At 38.0% G+C, this 22,357-nt stretch overlaps 1 protein-coding gene across 1 annotated transcript in view; it reads right to left on the bottom strand.

Moving 5' to 3' along the window:
• Positions 1-2,486: 2,486 nt before the first annotated feature.
• The window catches only part of fam49bb (family with sequence similarity 49 member Bb), a 75,413-nt gene continuing 55,542 nt past the window's right edge, over positions 2,487-22,357 (bottom strand). The window contains exons 3-12 of the mRNA XM_073863746.1: positions 22,257-22,339; positions 19,090-19,211; positions 18,108-18,213; positions 13,187-13,324; positions 8,034-8,113; positions 6,605-6,721; positions 6,437-6,516; positions 6,216-6,342; positions 6,024-6,094; positions 2,487-3,370 (exon numbers count right to left, since the gene is read on the bottom strand). Of these exons, the coding sequence (XP_073719847.1) occupies positions 3,307-3,370; positions 6,024-6,094; positions 6,216-6,342; positions 6,437-6,516; positions 6,605-6,721; positions 8,034-8,113; positions 13,187-13,324; positions 18,108-18,213; positions 19,090-19,211; positions 22,257-22,329 (978 nt within the window). The 5' untranslated portion in view covers positions 22,330-22,339 and the 3' untranslated portion in view covers positions 2,487-3,306. The remainder of the gene's footprint in view (positions 3,371-6,023; positions 6,095-6,215; positions 6,343-6,436; positions 6,517-6,604; positions 6,722-8,033; positions 8,114-13,186; positions 13,325-18,107; positions 18,214-19,089; positions 19,212-22,256; positions 22,340-22,357) is intronic.

Genomic DNA, 22,357 nt, shown 5'->3' with positions numbered 1-22,357 from the left:
TATGTTGACGCATGTGAACGTGACTTGTGTAAGGAGATCTTCCTCTTTGCAAATTCTTTTAATAAATACAAAAGTTGTGAGAGTTGGCAAGTAACAGTCGTGTGGTTTACCATTTTCTTGTGTCATGAGATAGTGTGTCTGTTCTTTGCTGTGAATTCTCAGGAACTGTATAGTAACAGTTTCTTCTTCCCTCCCTCCACCACATGAGAGACCACACTAATGTGAGTTTAAAAGTATCAATGAATTCAAAAAGAAGTGAGGGTGACAATTACTCATTATTGTTTTTAAATATTAATAATTTTATACGTATTTGTATGCTCAAAATTTAATTGAATTGTTCATTTAAGTAAAATAAAATACCGTGATACATCAAGAAAATGGCCCAGACATATGTCTGAAGTTATTCCTGACACTTCACAACATCACCAGCCGTGGTAAAGTCCATACTTATGGATATTATCTCTTGAAATCTGACCTAAGTAATAAAGAAATGGAACCACACATTAGCGGGTGCTGTCATGCATGTGTCTGCCATGACTGTATTCAGGTCGAAATACTCACAAGGGACCCCAAGTTTAAATGTGATCCACAGTTGTTGTCTACTGTGCACTTAGAGGACTGGAAAAATCGACAAGGCTGATTTGAAGCAAAAGTATATATATATGCACTCACCTAAAGGATTATTAGGAACACCTGTTTAATTTCTCATTAATGCAATTATCTAATCAACCAATCACATGGCAGCTGAATATCAGAATGGGAAAGAAAAGTGATTAAAGCAATTTTGAGCGTGGCATGGTTGTTGGTGCCAGACGGCCGGTCTGAGTATTTCACAATCTGCTCAGTTACTGGGATTTTCACGCACAACCAATTTTAGGGTTTACAAAGAATGGTGTGAAAATGGAAAAACATCCAGTATACGGCAGTCCTGTGGGCAAAAATGCCTTGTTGATGCTAGAGGTCAGAGGAGAATGGGCTGACTGATTCAAGGTGATAGAAGAGCAACTTTGACTTAAATAACCACTCGTTAAAACGAGGTATGCAGCAAAGCATTTGTGAAGCCACAACACGCACAACCTTGAGGCGGATGGTCTACAACAGCAGAAGACCCCACCGGGTACCACTCATCTCCACTACAAATAGGAAAAAGAGGCTCAACAAAATTGGACAGTTGAAGACTGTAAAAATGTTACCTGGTCTGATGAGTCTCGATTTCTGTTGAGACATTCAGATGGTAGAGTCAGAATTTGGCCTAAACAGAATAAGAACATGGATCCATCATGCCTTGTTACCACTGTGCAGGCTGGTGGTGTAATAGTGTGGGGGATGTTATCTTGGCACACTTTAGGCCCCTTAGTGCCAATTGGGCATCGTTTAAATGCCACAGCCTACCTGAGCATTGTTTCTGACCATGTCCTTCCCTTTATGACCACCATGTACTCATCCTCTGATGGCTACTTCCAGCAGGATAATGCACCATGTCACAAAGCTCGAATCATTTCAAATTGGTTTCTTGAACATGACAATGAGTTCACTGTACTAAAATGGCCCCCACAGTCACCAGATCCCAACCTAATAGAGCATCTTTGGGATGTGGTGGAACGGGAGCTTCGTGCCCTGGATATGCATCCCACAAATCTCCATCAACTGCAAGATGCTATCCTATCAATATGGGCCAATGTTTCTAAAGAATGCCTTCAGCACCTTGTTGAATCAATGCCACTTAGAATTAAGGCAGTTCTGAAGGAGAAAAGGGGTCAAACACAGTATTAGTATGGTGTTCCTAATAATCCTTTAGGTGAGTGTACTCTCAGAGGTATACTCATTGAATAAGTGTATACTCAGAGGTGTAAAGTACTTGAGTAATTTAATTACGATATACATACATACATACACACAAACACAACAGAGAGGGAGAGAGAGAGAAATACATTCACACATAAAGTTTGTTTTACTGGTTTTATAAAGATTTTCCACTCGAGCTTCATGTGAATTTTAAATAGTGACTTTGAGTATAAGACATCTGCATTTAGCCACTCAGTTTCATATTAAAGTCATTAATTCAAGAAATGAGTCTAAAATGCTGTTTCAAATGCAAATAGTGATCACAAGATCTGTTAACAAACCATTAGTGAAGCAATCACACATCATGGGGATCATAAAATAATGATTTGTTTCCTCCGCAACAATATCATCTCAATGCTGCTGATCACACATCTGCGCTCTTGGTTTTGAATCTAGTAAGAGCTGCATGGATACAGGACACACCCTAAATCTCTCTCTCTCTCTTCCTCCAGCAGCAGAATGCAGAAAGCCCTGCAGTGCCCTGCCAAAGCTGCTTCCCGCTCTCCTCATCCTCCACTGACCTTCATTCATGTCCTTATTTACTACAGACCACACCCTGCTCTCTCCAGGAATTGTATCCATCCTAGATTACAGTACATGTTAAAATGTCTGGCGACAACACTGAATTAAAAACAAGCCCGAACGTTATAAAAACAAAAGCATTTTATTTTCTCTTTAAATCATGTCATCACATCTGACACTCAACACATTACAATCTATCACAGTTTTTGAAAGCGAGTTCAAGAACTGAAAAAAAAAAAGAAAATTATAACACTATAAACATAAACACGTGTTAAACATAAACACAAATCAAAACCTATAAAAAATATACAAATTTAAAAGTTTCCATTTGCAATCTCCAAGTACCATTTCAGTTTTAAAACATAAACAGCGTTTTTTTTTATACACAATCATGACAAAATGAATTTGAAAGATTAATTTTCTTTTAAATAGAAGAGACATAATCAGTTTGCCATGCAGTGGATGTAACATTAAATATTAATTCAAACAAAAATAATATATTTCTCTCTTTTTATATAATGTGTTTATCCAGATAATATATATATATAGACATATATATTTATATTCAAGTCAAAACACTCACCCTCCCTTTATCGGGAAACCATCTAAATTAATACAAGAACCACAAACATAATCTAAACAATGCTTTCATAGCTGCCATCAGTAGCATGGCTGAATTTCAGAAATGTTAAAAACCGAGGATTTTAGCGAAACCATTTTGGCACAGAAAGCCACACATAAAGCCAGTAGCGTCTTGTAAAAACACAACAAAAAGAGTAGAGAAGCTTCTGTCTGTTTTTTTTTAAGTTTTAATAAAAACATTTTTGTGCATGGCTTTAGTCCAGGAGAAAGAGGAGGGGAGAGAGTTTGTGTGTGCATCTCCTGAGCATTAAGTTGAGGGCCAGTGGTACTGTACTTTATATCTCCCAGAGTTTGTTGCTACTGCAGCATGCTTTTAATAGTCTTAGTGGTTGACTCATCATTAAGGTGTTTTGTTGTGTACCTGCACAAAAACATCACATGTTAATTATTTCACTCACTTTATTGTCGCGCAGATCAAACACTTTTACCATACAAGTATGTGACTTCCTGTGGATAATTGTTATGCAGGTCTTAATGGCATTTTTTTTATAAATCAACTGTTAAAGGCATACTCCACTATTTTCCAGCTCCCCTAGAGTTAAATATTTGGTTTTTACCGTTTTGGAAGCTGATCTCCGGGTCTGGCGGTACCACTTTTAGCATACTTTAATAGCTTTGCTATAGAAAGTAACCAAGGGGACTATTTTCGGGCACTGCGTAATATCACTATGCCTGCTGCAGCCATGTTACTGCAGCAAAGTCCTTGATTATTACGCCAGAATGAGAGTATAGTTCCTAGTCATATCTTCCTAGAAAATCACAACTTTTAGATTTGTGATGGTCTTAGTACACAATGTAACTACAGAAGAGTCAAGTTTTAAATAGGAAAAATATTGAAACTCTTTGGTTATTTTTTAGCACGATGCTAATGGTCTAATCAGTTTCAATGGACTGTGCTAAGCTATGCTAAAAGTGGTAGCGCCAGACCCAAAGATCAGCTGAATGGATTCCAAAATGGTAAAAATGAAATGCCCAACTCCTGGGGAGCTGAAAAATGAGCATCTTTTCAAAAAAAGTGGAGTGCCCATTTAAAATTGCACATACCGGGGCCAACCTTAACACTTGCTAAATCAGAGAAAATTGTCTTTATCGTGTAAATAAAATTCTCTAGTTGATGGATAACTTTGTTAGAAACCCTCACAGGGGTTCTCACAGACAAAAACTAAGAAAACATCTGTTTTGCAACCTTTACTTAAACAAAAAAATTTAATAAACCAGAATTTAAATGTGCAATGTGGGACTGTTAGCGGCATCTAGTGATGAGACTGCAAATTGCAACCAACGGATACGTACGGGAACCCCAACAATGACAAACACGTCATCGTCTCAGACAACGTAGTGACAAAATGCGCTCTATAAGACAGTTTGTCCATTTACGGCTACTGTAGAAACATGGCGGTGACTTGCATGTGAGGGGACCCAAGGTGTCCAGTAGATAAAAACGTCTCATTCTAATGGTGCGTTCAGACCAGCCGCGATAAAGGCGTCAAGCACGAGTGACCTCAATGTTAAGTCAATGTGAAGACGTGCTGACGTGTGTCTGGAGGTCTCGTGGCGCGAATGAGGCGTTTAGCGTGGCACGGTAGATGCGATTCCGCTTCATTTGCATATCTAGTTTGCAAATGAGCGTTGCCACAGGAAACGCGCGAGTTGAAAATTTTGAACTAATCAGGAGCTTGCTCTAGTAGTGACGTGATTACAGAAAGCAAGCGGAGTCGCTGAAGCCCCTCCCATGACGCGAATGTCCGCGTGAATGTCTCAATGACTAGAATTTCACGCGCGAATGAAGCGAGTAAACTCAAAATGTTCAAGCGGCAAACTAGACAAGCAGACGCGAATTTGACGCCTCAAACGCGACTGGTGTGAACCCACGGTAATGTAATAAAAACAACAGTTCATTTTGTAGGGTGTATACACCACTGATTATAAAGTTATGTTTATTATATAGCATTTCTGTCCTTCCAAAAGTCCCACATTGCACCTTTAACAAAAAAAACTTTTTAATGGCTAAAAATCACAAAATACTAAAATACTAATTTCTCAAAATACTTGGCATTGGCTGGTGTAGCTTTTTTTAATGAAGTATGTTTATGAATCAGGTATATTAAAATCCTTTTAAAGGTCACCTAATATATGTTGTTTGAACATAATTGTGTTACTTGTGTGTGTTCACAACCAGCCGATAATGATAAAAATCTGTCGACTTTTTAAATCCAAGTCCAGTTTCATGGGACAATCTGCTGGAGTTTTCTGTGCAAACTGATGTCACTTTGTGCAGGCCCCGCCCACAACCGTCCAAAGACCAGAGTTATATTTCCATTTTTAATCTTCTTTACATAATTCATTAACACACGCTCATTATGAACAATGAAGGTGATTGTCTTATTAAAAATAGTGTATTTTTCAGTATAGATAACAGTAAATGGGGAGGGAAGAGCAGCTCATTTACATTTAAAGAGACATTATAGGGTATATACACATGTAGGGTATGATCTATAGGGTATTTGCAAGATTAGATCACCTCTGGCAGTCATATTTGTAGCTATTTTGATATACAAGACCAAGATCTAAAGGTATCTACCTAAAAATGGGGGAACACTGATATCTTTAAAAAGCTATATAATAATAATAATAATATATAATAATAATACAACAACTACAATCAATTTTGTTTCTTAAGCTCAAATTGAACTATGAAGGCACCTTTATCAGATACTGCACAAGTGTTGGCAAGTAATTCACAACTCCCAGATCCCCTTCCCCTAAACCAGGGGTTATAAATTGGGGTCCGGGGACCCCTGGTGGCCCTCAAAACTTAGCCAGGGGGTCTGTGAAATAATTTGTAATACATTATATACTTATATGTGTTGTATTTTTAAGAAGGGGTTAATGCAGATGCCTGATCATATTTTCAATGTTCATAGTAACACGGCTGTTAATTCCTACCATCTTTGATTGTACTTTAACACTTTATAATGTATCTATCATGAGAAGTTGATTTTTCAATACGGTACCTGAGAGCATTCAGAAGACCTTCCACACTGTTTGGCGGCTGATCTCGGAGCACTTTAATGCATCCTTTCATCTGTTTGGGGAAAAAGCAGCCATGGTTAGACTAGCATTTTAATGAGTACTTAACCTCATGAGTCATCGTCTCCCCTGGTAGGTGGAAGAAGAACTGTGAAGTGAGCTGATGGTTTACTTACATCTATTTTGGAGGACTTGGCAAAAGCACCAACAGGGTGAACGTAGTCATAGAGGATGATGACCCCAACCATGACGCGTAGACAGAAGGAGACGGTTTCCTCACTGCTGAAGCGGCTTCGATACTCTCTGAAAACAAATGCAATCATATAAAGTGTCACAATTTCTTTTCTTTTTTTTGCTAAATGTATTATGTCATCAAAAGAAGAAATATAAGACTTACGGGGTTTCCAACATAACTTTGCAAATGCTCGCCATTGTGCTTAATACATCTGTGGTATTTTCAATGGGCAAGTTCTTATTCTGTTTGACAAAGAAAGTAAAACATTAACGCTCTACAGTAAAAACTGTCAAATGTGCAGGTCGGAATCATTTAGCTATTTTTATTTACCTCCGATACAAACTTTGTCATTCCATCACTCAGTGTCTTCAGCATAGGCGTGGCATCAGCATAAAATAAGGATATCCTATTGGCCAATTCATTATTCACCTCGTTTTCTCCCTCCGCCTTCATGGAAAGATGGATAAACAACAAACTTAATTAAGCAAGAAACAAAAGAAAAGACAAAAGTATGGGAATAGATAAATATTAAAGAATTTTCTGAAAACCATTTTCTCAGGTGCCAATCCATAAAAAGATGTAATACATCATTATTGCAAACCATTATAGAAAGTTATTCCCTCTCAAATGAATGGATGTTTCTCAGCCCTTCTTCTCAAAATGGGAAAAGTGTGTCAGCTAAATTTGGCCAAAAGAGAAAGGATTCAATCCTTGAATGATTTGGATAGATTTTGGGCAAAATCAGACATCGGAAAAGAAAAAAAACTTTGGTTCCTTCACAAAGTACACATTGAATTATTAAAACATATTTGTTATTAAACCCTTCTAAATCTAAGGACTGGGGCAGCCACATTCTGCTTAATTTAATTTGAACTGAAAAAGCTAAAAAAAAAACTAAAGTACCAAAACAACCATTTGTTTAATTTTTAATTTCACAAAACAACGGTTTTATCTTACAGTAAACTCCACACCTGCACATATTGGTTTGCCAAGTCTAAAAATACATGTATACATTAAACAATATTCTAAACTGGGGCTGGTGGCAGATGTGAAAGGCGGTATCCAGAGTGATTTATTTAGCTGTTATACAGCAGCAGGTCCCAGGGGAGCCACTGTGAGGCTACTGAGTTCAGTCTGAGAAAATATGAGGGGAAAACCAGCACCACTTCACTAAGCAGGTATCTGGGCCGCACGGTGTCCCTCAGGGGCATGATTGAGGCCCGCTCTCAGATCAGATATTTAGTCCTTTGAGAAACGGGTTTCTCTTGGGGGGCTGTGCACAAAGCTGACCACAGATCAGGTGCTGTGCTATATTGGTTCACCTCAATGCACTTCAGTGAACAACACTGTGAACTCACTTACTCTCCCAGTGGGAGAGCATTTTCTGTTTGGGTCCTCAGCAGTCCCTAGAGGGCTGGTGTGTGCAAGTGGATGAGTGCTCAAGTATGTGTGTGAGAAAGAGAATTGTGTCAGATATGAGAAACAAGGGTTTGGATAAACCTGCCACTACCTTTTTAAAAAGGTCTCTTCTTTAAGAGGATATAAAAACAAGTGGGGTGGAAGTGGGAGTAGATAAAAGAAGTAAAACAAATGCAAAAGCAACTGAAGTCACCAATGTTCGATAAATAATACATTTATCTAATACTTATCAAAATACTTCAATTGGTAAAGAAGTGGAGAGTGGAAAGTGAAAGAACATGAGAAAAGGACGAGAAACTCAACTGAAAGACATCATAGCAATAGAGAGGTCACAACTTACAGGAACATTATTGATCCTCATGCGGCTCAGCGTTCTTCTGTAATAACTGAAGTCATTCTGAATGGCAGGATTTGTCATCTGAAAATAAATTAACATTAAAGGAACAGTATGTAAGAAATGTATATCAATTAATCATAAAATGGCCCTGATATGTCACTAGACATTAAGAAATCATTTCAAATACTTATAACACTGACAACAGTGGTATGGCCAGGATATTGTCATTTAAAAAGTGGAGTTGCAGCCCTCAACTGATGTTCATGTTGTCATTTTGTGTATTGGCCACCAACTGTGTGATTGCAGTACCAGTTTTAGCCACAAGGTTTATGATTGCAATACCAGTTTTGGCCACAATCCTACATACTGTTCCTTTAAAAGTGGTGTCCTGTGTGGTATTGTGGAAAACACAAAAAGGTCTAAGCAAGAATCATTAAAGCGATAGTTCACACCAGAATAAAAATTTGATCATTAAAGAGCACATATTTCATTGTTAAAAACAACGTTATTTTGTGTATTTGGTATAATACAATGTGTTTGTGTGGTTTATGGTCCTAAAAACAAATAGCTCCAGATTTCATTCTCTTCCTAAAACGCATGGATTTGAAATGCGCTGTGTCCCTAATTGGCCAGCTAATCTGTACGTTGTAATTGGCCCGAATAACTCTGACGTCCACCAGAAATGTGACGCTTCTTACCATGAATGAAAGATTCGCTCACAGTGCAATGCTAACAGGAGTTAATTTACAGGCTGTGAGTCCGAAGCGGGAGGAATTATGATATTGTCGGTCTTCTATACATCACCAATCCCAGGAAGTAAACTGTTGCCTACAATCCGTGTGTTTGTTGTAGTCCAGGAAAAGAGATTTACGTTGGAGACGATAACTCGCGTCATCGTTTACTTTGGGCTATGTAGCTTTTTTGCATATTGTTAACATGTACTAATACACACTAACACACCACAGGAAATGTAAAATCGTGAATCGGATAATTGGTGGTCTTTAATCACTTACCCCATGTTGTCCAAACCTCGGAAAACACTTTTAGATGGTTTTGATGAAAACCGAGAGGCTTGTGACTGTCCCATAAACTGCTATTTGAAAGACACTATCCAAGCTATCCAATCACCAAAAAAGTCCATGTGCCATCAGTGGTTCAATAAGAATAATTATGAAGAGACGAGAACACTTTTGTGCGCAAAGAAAACAAAACTACCGACTTTATTATACAAGTTGCGACTTCACGAACAGGCTCTCGTTGCTTGGCAACTACGTCAGGAGCTCATGCTGTGAACTCATAGGCTGTTTCTCAATATGCGTTCTTCAGTGATCTTGTGTTCTCGTGTCCTCTACGTCATCATTAACAGTCAAAGTTCATTCCAATTCTCAAGAACGCAAGTACAGAGGACGCATGAAAATACCCGAAGGTGTTCTTGATATCGAGGATGCATCGAGTGCAGACTTGCGCGCTGAAATACGCCCCAGAAGTCATTGCGGCAATACAATGGTGGAGGTCAGGTGACCAACAGGAAGATCGCACACATCTCAATTCTCATAAGTGCTTCTGTGTTCTCGCGACCTTCTGAGTTCGTTCTTCCGAGGTCGCCTGGCAAGTTCGATCTCCACGAGGACGCAAGTCCGTTCTTTGTGTTCTTGAAATTGAGAAACAGCCATAGTCTGCTTCTGAATGTGCGAATGAGGAAAACAAATGGTTGAATAAAGTCATTAGTTTTGTTTTGTTTGCGCACAAAAGTGTTTTTGTTGCTTGTTGATGGCACATGGACTTTTTTGGTGATGTCTTTTTTTGAATTGTCTGTTGAAAAGCAGTCTACGAGACAGTCAAAGGCCTCTTGGTTTTCATCAAAATGATCTAAAATGTATCTTGAAGACAATCGAAGGACAAACTGTACGTTCACACCGCCACCGACTTGAGCTTCCAAAGAAGTTTAGGCCGCCCGGCCAAGGACGCTTGTCAAATAGTACGGTGAAGCTTGTTGACGCTTTGGCCGCTCGGAAGTCTATTTTATCTGAACTAATGTTTTAGTAGGAACGAAAGTTTACATCGTATGTTTCCCTGGAATCAGCAAGCGAAGAACGTCTAGGCTATATTCCGATTGGTTGCTGGCGTTTTGCCGCTGCTTACCGCTCAACCGTGTCATAGCTCATTACCATAAAGTTGAGCTTCTTTCAACTTTCTGATTGACGCGATGCCGATGGATTTGTCTCTCTTTGCAGCTTTCATTGTAAATGAATGACTTCTGGTAACTTTGGAAGCTCAAGTCTACAGCGGTGTCAACGTACAGTATCGTCACGGGGGTAAGTGATTTATAATAAAACTTTCATTCTGGGGTGAACTATCCCTTTAATAAAACTTTATGTTTGTGTTTAAAAAGTATCAAATCTGAAGGCATCCAAAAGCAGTGTAGAAGGAAACTCTTATAGGATTAGCAAAAGCTGTAGGCCTACTTAAATACCACCAGTTCCTTACTATAATCACAACAATCTGTCAGCTTAGACAACTTATCTGTCAGAACCTAGACAGTCTGCAAGATGTTTGTTTGTTCCTAACAGAAGAATTCTGCCACCTTGTAACAAATGGATGAATAAACTTCAATGACAAGGGTTGAGGACACTTTCAATAACAGAGGAGGAGTGTACGTCACGATGGTCAAGTGAGAAATGGATTTACAAGAGCAAAGGTCACCTCTACTTAGGTCAAATTACTAGCTAAGTGAATTTTAGACACATATATATTTAATTATAAATAACAAACATATAATGTGCTGTGAAAACGGGCTGCAGACCAAATCTAGATACCTTAGAAAGACACGCGTCTACATGGCATATGAGAGCTGGTGTGAAATCTATTTACCATCAGCTGTGACAATGCCAGACCAGACAGGCGGTCTTATCCCTGCAGCGCATGGCTCTACAGCACTGGCTGGCTGAATTAGGTCATTGAGCCAAGCTGAGATGAGGGCATGGCTATATGAAGGTTGACATGCCACCCAACCTACCCATATTTAGCAAATGTATTTATTTTTAATTGGAACATCCCTGCTTTTTGCCCCGGGCATCATGTGTTGAAAAGTAGAGCGCTAGCGTTGCCCTTGAGACAAATAAGAAAATGACAGACTAGACGAAACGTTACTTGATTTTTTTTTTTTGACATGTAACAAATTAGGTGGGCGAGTGTCTAGCCACTGACAGTTTCAAGTGTCAAAGGAGATTATATAACTGAAGATAGGGAACAGTAAAGCACGCTATGCTCTGTGTGATAAGTTTCTTAAAACACACAAATGCTTTTGTTTTGTACTATTAATCTGGTACATAAGCAGCAGGCATTAAGTAGTAACGGATAAAGATTAATGGCAGGTAATGAATCAAAAGCTATTTTTCCTGTGATCTTAAATGTCGAGAAAGGTTTTGGCCGGCGATAACTGACGTGGATGGTTGGAAAGTAATTAGTTTCTCATTAGCAGATCTCTAATCACAATTAGCACGTCATTAGAGAGAAAAGGAAGCTTGTTAAGGTATTACATTCAGGTCAGGCTCATCTATCTCATGGCAACAAAGTACTGCATGTTAAAATGTTGCTGAATAATGAGATGAGTAAGATGTTTCATTAAACTAATGAATCATCTGTAGTCACAGACCACTAAAATCTGCATCTTATGCATTTATTTAAACATCAGTGTGAACTTAGATCTGTACTAAGCTGCTATTTAGTATCTGTATCTAAAATAAAACAGACAGAAGATCAAGTGATTGACGTTTGGACTTCTCGTTATATTTACATGATGTTTACATTAGGCATTAAGTAGACGCTTTTATATAGAAATTTAAAAAGTGAGGAAGGAAAGCGTGAAGATTTTTCATTATGTGCATCTTCTTTATGTGTGTAGAAAAAATAAGTAGGCTATAATAATATATAATATAATGTGTATAATGATAATACAGATCATGTATTATTAAAATATAATACAGAAAATATTATAATATAAAATAAAATGTACATTTTAACGTCTCAACGTTATAAACATTATAATTATAGCCTAGTATTTGATTATAGCGCATGTGATTATTGCTTACGAGTGGTTTTAGGTTTTCTTTAATTTTTGTGTACATTTAAAAGACATTTTGATACGCAAGTTTTCTTGAACCACGTATTGTTCGTGAAAACATCTGTACGCACATCTCACGCATGCATAAATGAGACCCACTGACTACAAAATATTACCACAAAAGAGGTTCAAGAAATATTAATAACAGCTAACCACTACCTTTTTAATTCCCAAATGCAAATATTGAAAAAAATTAAATCACATTTGGCCACTACTGTACCCCAGACTTTCTCACTTGCACATCTCTGTGCACATCAATTACTGTATAAACATCTAGGAGTTCAAATGCAAATTTACTCAACGACTCACTCCCTAAATTTCCTTGAGAATCACTCAACTTAAAATGTATAATGGACTCCCGGTCACATGTGATTGCTGTATAAGATTCATTTTGTAAAGGTTGCCGGGTCAGATTTGCATTTGTATATAGGGTATAAGCCATTAAAATGAATGGACTTAAACATACAGCACTAAATGTATACAAGTGTCTCCAATAACACAAGAGAAACTGAGATTTGCATGCAGCGTAATGGAGTGTTTCAGCCTTCTGGAGGAAAAAGAAGTACTCTATGATATTATCTAATGACATTTGCTGTATATCTCCAGATTTAGTATCTAAGACCGACAAAAAATAAAAATTTGCGATTTTCTTTGGACTTTGCTGCCGTAACAATATCACTACGCCTGCTGCAGCCATGTTACGGCAGCAAAGTCCTTGATTATTACGCCAGAGTGAGAGTATCGTTCCTAGCCATATCGGCCTAGAAAATCACAACTTTTAATTTTCTGTCGGTCTTAGTACACGATGTTACTACAGAAGAGTCAAGTTTTAAATAGGAAAAATAATGAAACTCTTTGGTTATTTTTGAGCTGATGCTAATGGTCTAACCAGATTCAATGGATTATTCTAAGCTATGCTAAATCTGCTAGCGCCAGATCCAGAAATCAGCTGAATGGATTCCAAAATGGTAAAAATCAAATGTTTATTGACCATATTTTCAAAAAAGTGGAATGTCCTTTAAGGTCCTCATCTTGAGCTCATCGAAGCGTAGCGTGAAGTGCAGGATCTCGGCAAACTGTTTGGCGAGGGCCTGCTCTCTCTCCAGGTGCTGCGTGGGGTCATCGTACGTTTCGCTGGTGAGCGCTCGCAACAGACTGTGCAGTGCTGCTTCTGTAAAGACACACAGGGTCATTTAGTGTCAAATAGATTTGTTTTACGTGCAACTTTTTTATTCAACTTTTAACTTTTTACAGTCTATACAGTATTTTTAGTTGAATGGCAAATTGCTGCATTAATATATAAGTCAATAGATATACTGATGATTGAATCCAGTGGTTATATTAAACAGATAAACACGCTACATCACATTTGACAGACATCTGATACAGTATCATACACATTATTACAAAATAAATAAATAAATAAAGTGAAACAAAAACATGCCAAAACAAGCATAACCCTTCATGACACAATAAGCTGTTTTTAACCCACATTTCTAATTCTCATTCTCTCCATTGCCCTATTATAGTATTCAGCAGCATGTTAGAGCAATTACATTACATAACTAAGAGTCTGGGTCCGGTATGATCTCAGCCCAACTGCACAGACCCAACGTCCAACCCATTTTCAATCCTAGTCTCAATTACGGCCCTTTAAATATACACATAAACAAACTGAACAGAGTTGCCTTTTGGAGCGATTCTGTGCTTTGCTGTTGTTAGTTTTGAGAAATTGCACAAGAAAATCATACAGCGTAAAGGAACGGAAAGTAATAGCAACGGTCGGGTGGGTTTAAATCCATCTATCGATGATGGTTGATGAACAAAGTGACTATTCAGGCTGCTCTTGGAGTCCAAATAATCTTTGGGTTGTTCAGCGTTATTTTCATTGGCTCATCGGGACGCAGTGCCAATCAATGGAGTCAGAACGTTAGACAGAGTGGAGCTTTGTCAATCAACCCTAAAATTCCCATATGGGCTTGAGAAACCGAGAAAATCATGAAAGTTTTACATAATCAAACTAGTACAGTCAAACTGAGAGAGAGAGAGAGAGAGAGAGAGAGAGAGACAAGGGGGGAGTACCGGCACATAGAGTAAATTAAGTAGATTTGCTGTATGCTAATGACCTCCATCTGCTTTAGTCAGCTTGGAGGGCTTCAGAGCCGATTAGAAAGCACACTATTCTCCCATCCAGTCAAAACAGAGCTGGAGATGAGCAGCTTTTAAGGATGCATGCCGAATATTGATTGTGTAAAGATGATGGCAGATGAGAGAGATGAACGCGTTGGGTAAGGGAGCATGTCACATATGATCAGATCACGAAAAGCTGGAGAGAAAAATGAAGATAGACGAGAAGCTTAAGAATGATGGAGATACACTGAGAGAACTGACAGAGGCATGTGGAGGTGAATAAAGTTTAAGATGGCGAGCAACCAGGGTACTTTAAACCTGAAACAAGAAAATATACACTCGGTGACCATAACATAAATGTATACAAATATATTGCCAGAAAATATCCATAAAATCAGCAGACAGGCTTCTGTGTGAACGCAAACACGCCCCGCAAATGTTCTGGGATCACTCCCGTAAAGAGTAACATTCACATAACATTCCCGGAAAGCCCTCCGTGTGAACAAGATGCAGAAACAATGCCATAAGGGGCATGCCGTAGTTAGGACGTGTGTGTCATTGCAACAATAAACTTATGGTTCAGATCTTTAACCCCTTCAGACCCGATTTTCAGGTGTTTAATCAGTGTGCCTTATTTTGATTGGTTGATCAGTATTTTTAGCAAAACATGTGATATCCATACCAGTGGATGCAGGGTCTGAAGTGGTTAAAACTGGAGTTTTAAATGCACCTTACCATTCAAAATAAGAAATGTCAGCAAACTTGACTGAAGCAGTCACATGCTCCTTTATAATCTTATCATAAACAAAAATGCACGCGTGTGGTTTCTGGAGAGAGAAATAACGGATAAGCAAACTTCAGACGCTGTGAAAAAACCTACCAAGTGCAGGACTTTAAATACGTCACATGTTTTAACGGGATCTTGTAGGTGTGTGAATGCATGCACAAATTCACGAAAATCATTGGCAGTGTGAAAAAAACAAAAATAAAAATATACCGGACAAATCGCAGATGCATTTTCCGTGTTTTTTCCGTAATATCTGTGTGAAAAGAGAATACCTCAAGGTCATTTTGAGAATACCTTTAATGTAGCTGCATCTAGGTTTTTGACTGTACAAAGGCATAGTCCTCCTTTGTTAAAAAAAAAACATGGTATAAAGTGCTCTCAAGAGCATGCCAAACCAACAGATATATCCCTAACCATAAAGCCATGTTGACCAATCAAAAGCCATTGCAGAGTCTCGCCTCAGCGCGAACAACAACGTCACAAGCCAAAAACTACCGGCTACACGACAACGTTGCAATCTGAGTTTCTTAAAATCTTCACCGTAGCAGAAGTTTTCATAAAAGTTCAGTTTCAGTCACCTGATACTGTGTTTGGGTGTGGACGAATGGCCAAACCGCATAGAAAAAGCTATGGTTTTGAAAATACTTGTGTACGTGTACAGGGCCTAAATTAAAAATAAAAAGTGAATATATTTGTAGATATTGATGAGTTCACATATCTGTTTTTCAGAAAAACAATGCTGTAGCCAGTTATGCACTTTTTAATAATATTAATATTAGTTAATAATATAATAATATTAATAAACATTGTTTGAAATATAACTTTACAATAAAATATAAATAATATTAAACAAATGTTTAAAATAAATACCCTGAGTCTGCAAAGTGTAATGAGTGCAATTTCATTTTTCGTGAAATTTCATTAATACAATCATTTTGAATCTTGCCCCTCTGTTCTCCAGTTATGTCACTTTCTGAAGAGTCAAACTCCTCATAGCGCCGCAGCTACATGTCTCTGTCAGACTGTGAAGACGCCAACAATTATACCACCATTGACACTCAAAGTCCCAAACTCTTGACTTAATTTGCACTGATAGGTTCATCGTCAGGTCAGAATACTACATGCCAAGCAATCAGTGCAGCTTAGTGAAGCACGTCAAGCATGAACACTCACGCCAAAAGACGTTTTAGTGTTCTAGAGCGGAAAGCGCGGGAAAGCCAAATGACCCAATTCGGCAGGTTACGTAACAGATGACAGACGAGCTCATTGACTACACTTACAGAGATTTAAAGAAGAAGATCTCGGCTTGAGGGCGAGACAAAACCTCATTCGATCTGGTCGGTCTTATTCAGTCTAGCATCTAGATTAGCCAAACGGCTAACGCTAATTAAGCCTGGTGGCCTCTGAAGTATACACCATGTTTATTAGCACAAAGCTTTTGATTATGTTTTTTTGTGTATCAGTGAAAGGTTTAAATCAATTATGGTTGTGAACTGCCTATTCATCAGCAGTTTCTGTTTAAAGAGCTATTATGAAAGGAGCAGCTGTGGTACATCCCAGTGGCCGCTCAGGTGTTTGTACACAATGTGTTAGTGCGCGTTTTTAATCTGTCAGATGTTCATAGTTCACAAAACTGACTGAAACAGATGCAAACTGGTTGGCTGCAGGACTTTTAAAGGGATAGCTTACCCAAAATGATGTCACTCTATGATGTCACTGAATGCCAAAATATTTTAAAATAACAATTTTCACATGTTTTCAAGAAAGAAAATAATACAGGTTCTTACGGAGTAAGCAGTAAAGGATTAGTCCATTTTCTTAAAAAAAAAAAAATCCAGATAATTTACTCACCACCATTTTATCCAAAATGTTGATGTCTTTCTTTGTTCAGTTCAGAAGAAATTATGTTTTTTGAGGAAAGCATTCCAGGATTTTTCTCATTTTAATGGACTTTAATGGCAGTGTTTCCCATACATTGATTTATTTGTGGTGGCGCACCACAGAATCAACACTGGCCCCCACAAATAGAATTTTCATGATTCCCATTTACATTTTTATTTCACTATTTAAAACAGCTTAATTCGGCTTAAAATATAATTTGATAATACAGATCAAATACAGATACAGATCAAAGAGTAGAAGTGATACATATTTCAGGTGCCAACACTAGATCAAACGCAAACACGACATGATGACATCACATATATGCTAATTAGCGGGGTGACGTCATCACCACCACAGTCTCCTTAAAATCCTGTGGGAAACACTGAATGGACCCCAACACTTAACAATTTTAATGCAGTTTAATATTGCAGTTTCAAAGGACTCTAAACGATCCCAAACGAGGCATAAAGGACTTATTTAGCCGATTGTCATTTTTGACAAGAAAAAAAATGCACTTTTAAACCACAACTTCTCATCTATATCCAGTCCTGTAACGTGCTACCTCGACCTCATGTAATACTTCATCACGTCAAGAGGTCACGGATGACGTATGCGAAACTACGCCCCAGTGTTTACAAGTGTGGAGAAAGTGGACCGTTCCGATTAGGGCTGGACAAAAAAAATTGATTTTTGATTAATCGTTTTTTTTAAAGGTGGTCGATTCTCAAATAATTTTTTTTATATTTATTTCTGCAAACATTGAAGGTAAGATTAACGTTAATCTGATTACTAGTCTTCTTCACTAGATGTCGCCCTCTTTTTTGCCTTGCGCGATGTTACCAAGGATAATCGAGAATGGAAACTGCAATTTTAAACCGCATTAAAACTGTTAAGTGTTGGGGTCCATTAAAGTCCATTAAAATGAGAAAAATCGTGGAATGTTTTCCTCAGAAAACATAATTTCTTCTTGACTGAACAAAGAAAGACATCAACATTTTGGATGACATGGTGTTGAGTAAATTACCTGGATTTCTTTTTTAAGAAAATGGACTTATCCTTTAACTAAATTTTTTATTTTAGGGTGAACTATTCCTTTAAATGCTTTAAATGTTTTAATCAGCTACTCCAGCTTAGACAAAAAAGGTGTATGTACCTAATCTCTGTGAAAATTCGTAAAACTTCTTCAGTTTGCCTACAAGCGGCACCACAGCAGCCCATGCTTGGTCTTGTAATGCCTCATCATTAGGATTCTGGATTGCCTGAAAAAACATACAAACCATTACAATATTACAACATCTGTCCAGTTATAAAGCAAAGTCAAAACAGGTCATTATTTTATGACGGAGTAAGTTTGTGTTAGAATTGTATATGCAAGGAAGAGGTTTCAAAATGATGTGTTTTTTTCAGTATAGGGTAGCAATTTGCGGATGTAAATTATTTTAAATCCAAACACGCAAGATGATTTTGGTTTATTCATTACGTTTTCCACAATGACACTGGGCAGAACATTGAGTCAATGTTTTCTTTTGGTGCCTCAGTGTGCACTTCAGTTTTCAAATAAATGTGGCTCATTAAAAAAAATTACTGAGTGTTTTTACATAAAAAGGATGTGCCACATCCTTTTGAGTGAATAAAAAAAATGAAATCAAAAACATTCACTTTTATTCTGCAAAGATGCCTCTCCATGGCAACAGTATCTGTATAGCACCAGTCTCCGTGGTAACAGAAGCATCAATCACCCTGACACTCACTCATAGTAAAATGCAATTGAACATAGAAATAATAGAGAATTCATTCAAACAAGATCAAAAACTGCTCCTTATTTAGTACAGTCATTTGCAAATATACATTTTTCTAAAAATCAACTAATTGCATAATTAGTCCTGTTTTGGTTCATTTATATTATTATTTGCATTCAAAATTAAGAACCAAAACAAATGCTGGGGTCTTAAGATGTTAACCAGTTAACCTGAACGCAACCCCAGACAAAACAGCATGTTACTCAACAGCCAATGATATCCATCTGAATGTAGAAGCAGTGCAAGCGGGGAAGTGCAAGCTGAATCATACAAATGTGTTTGAGCCAAACATGATTAAATTCCTCTGTAGCATCTTGATATCATTAGCGTGTGTACCTCTCGTATCTCTTGCCCGGCGCCTTTATACGCCTGTAGTTCGTCGAGTATTCCCAGCGCATCCTTCAGGACCACATCCACTTCCTCCCACGTCTCCTGCTCTGCGTCTGTGGGCTGGGCATCTGGTGAGAGAAAGAAAGAGAAAAGGAAATGAATGGAGGAGCTTTAATCAAAGGGTCTTTCAAGGTCACATCAGTGTCTGATACGTTCAGAGCAAATTCAGTTCTGCATATCTACGACTCGTGAATGGGATCTCATTAGAGAATAACATTAAAGATTAAAACAAAAGGAATTAATAAAGAAACTGCACTTACTGACACTTCGTTTGTACGCTCAATTCAACCTTGTCAGGGGGGTTACATTATATCTACTTATATAGTTTGAATTAACAACTAGATGTAGTACAAACTGTGACTTTGACATCAATAAAAAGGAGCTTTTTAATTGGTTGAGCTTTCCACTTTAAAATGCCCGCTGATATATGCATATTCAAGCTTGGGGAATAGTGATTGGTTAAAAACAGACAATAACCCTTGGCACTTTAGTGACATCATTAACGTCAAACCTGGCGCAACCTGCATGATTCAAATGTGAACATGGGTAAGTGTGGATGATGGGGAGATCTTCGCTTAGAACTTAATTTGTGTACGAAACAAATCTTTGATAGTAAGTCTATTTTTTCAGTGTGCATGAAAGTTTCACCAAACATTTAGTTTTAGAAGTAATCCCAAAGTTTTATTTTTGGGCGAACTGTCACTTTAAAGGATTAGTCCAAGATAATCCAGATAATTTACTCACCACCATGTCATCCGAAATGTTGATGTCTTTCTTTGTTCAGTCAAGAAGAAATTATGTTTTTTGAGGAAAACATTCCAGGATTTTTCTCATTTTAATGGACTTTAATGGACCCCAACACTTAACAGTTTTAATGCAGTTTAAAATTGCAGTTTCAATGGACTCTAAATGATCCCAAACGAGTCATAAGGGTGTTATCTACCGAACGATTGTCATTTTTGGCGAGAGAAATTAAAATATGCAATTTGAACCCACAACTTCTCTTCTTCCTCCGGCTGTGTGAAGCGCCAGCGCGATCTCACGTAATTGCGTAATGACATGGAAAGGTCACGTGTTACATATATGAAACGCACATTTGTGGACCATTTTTAATAATAAACCGACACAAAGACATTAATTAGTATCCTCTTTCTCCACACTTGTAAACACTGGGGCGTAGTTTCGCATACGTCATCCGTGACCTCTTGACGTGATGTTGTATTACGTAAGGTCACGCTGGTGCATCACAGGGCCGGAGGAAGAAGAGAAGTTGTGGGTTCAAAGTGCATATTTTTTATTTTTCTTGCCAAAAATGACAATAGTTTCGCTAGATAAGATCCTTATGCCTCGTTTGAGATCATTTAGAGTCCTTTGAAACTGCAATTTTAAACTGCATTAAATCTAATAAGTGTTGGGGTCCATTTAAGTCCTTTAAAATGAGAAAAATCCTGGAATGTTTTCCTAAAAAAAAACATAATTTCTTCTCGGCATCAACATTTTGGATCACATGGGGGTGACTAAATTATCTGGATTTTTTAAAGAAAATGTACTAATCCTTTAACAGTGCCTTACCGGGGAGTGCATCGGAGTCAAAACGCCACAGCTGTTTTCGTATGTTTAAAAGGCAATGAGGAATGTTAAATGGTGGAAACTTCATGCCCACATCTAAAGAGAAACCTCAATGAGACATTGCCAGCTTCCAACTACAGCTGGCTTTAAGTACAGCCTAACACAAATTAAGGGCCACCTCCTTTCACACCAAGCCCTCAGATGCCACACATTAAGTTCGCCAAGCTTGTATCTTCTTGTCTTGATGTTCTGTATTCTGTTCCTGTGCTGTGTTTCTATCACAATTCTTCGTTTTCTCACCCTTTCTGTGAACGTTACATAACCGTTGTGAAGACATAATAGGAATTGTTCTTATACTCCAACTGATGGCCCTGACTGACTGATATCTCCCCCTGTCTTGCTCAAGAAGAACTAAAACATTGTAAGGGCGGAGATGTTCTGTGGGCACGAGTAATCCGCTTGTTAAATCTGACATCATGCAGCGCTTCCAGGTCCAACCGATCTCAAATGCCACAGGGAAATAATAAAAACGCGTATCATAATGCAAAACTACCAAAGACACCCGAACCTACTTTTTATCTCCATAACAAAACCTGAGATGACCAGACATGGACTCATGAACATGAATTTTTTGTGAATTATTAATATATTGCTGTCGGTGAGCCTGGAGACTGCAGTGTACACTGTGAGTTTATAATATTTTCGCTTAAAGGGGCCATGGCATGAAAATCTGACTTATTCCATGTTTAAGTGCTATGATTGGGTCCCCAGTGCTTCTATCAACCTAGAAAATGTGAAAAAGATCAACCCAGTAACTTAGTTTTGGTAAACCATTCCCTACAAGAACATGAAAAAATAGGTCGTTGAAATTTGGCTGTCCTTATGATGTCATAAGGAGCTCTTATTATAATAATACCGCCCCTTAATCTGCACTATCCAACCACAGCACTGCCATTTCGTGCAGAGAAAAGCACAATTGAGTTTTAATTGCAACAAACCACCATCATTGTGATCAGTGTTTGAATTTCATCAGCTCATTTGCATTTTAAAGGAAACACCCAAAACGGCACATTTTTGCACACACCTACAAAGTGTCAATTTTAACATGCTATAATAAATTATTTATATGGTATTTTGAGCTAAAACTTCACATATGTGCTCTGGGGACACCAAAGATTTATTTGACATCTTAAAAAGGTCTGGTGCCATGGCCCCTTTAAATGTGTATCCACTTAAAATAATCTCATCTTATATTGCTCTAAAATGAACCTCAGGCCCAAACAAATGAGTTGGCAGAAGATTATTTGTGAATCAAGACCCAAATTTGAGATATTGACCACTGGTACATCCAATTGGGACGGGCATAATGACCAGCACCAACACTTTCAGAGTTGATGGCATGATGCCCAAACATACAGTATCAACTAGGGCATCAAAGGTATACTCTTTTTGTATTGAAAGGTTAGTTTTGAGAACACAAGAGTGTTTGGAGATGTACTGAATATAAATGAACAATGTTCGGTGGGTGGAAGGAAATATCTCACTTTCAAAATCGAGGAAAAAGTTGGGCTCCTGGGCAAGGTCTGTGCATGTCAAAACTTTAAGGAGGTTCCCCATGACAGCGTACCTAAAGAGAAAGAGAGAT

The sequence above is a fragment of the Misgurnus anguillicaudatus genome, chromosome 25, assembly GCF_027580225.2.
Source record: "Misgurnus anguillicaudatus chromosome 25, ASM2758022v2, whole genome shotgun sequence".
NCBI classification, from domain to species: domain Eukaryota; kingdom Metazoa; phylum Chordata; class Actinopteri; order Cypriniformes; family Cobitidae; genus Misgurnus; species Misgurnus anguillicaudatus.
This window is presented reverse-complemented; position numbering and strand designations above follow the sequence as displayed.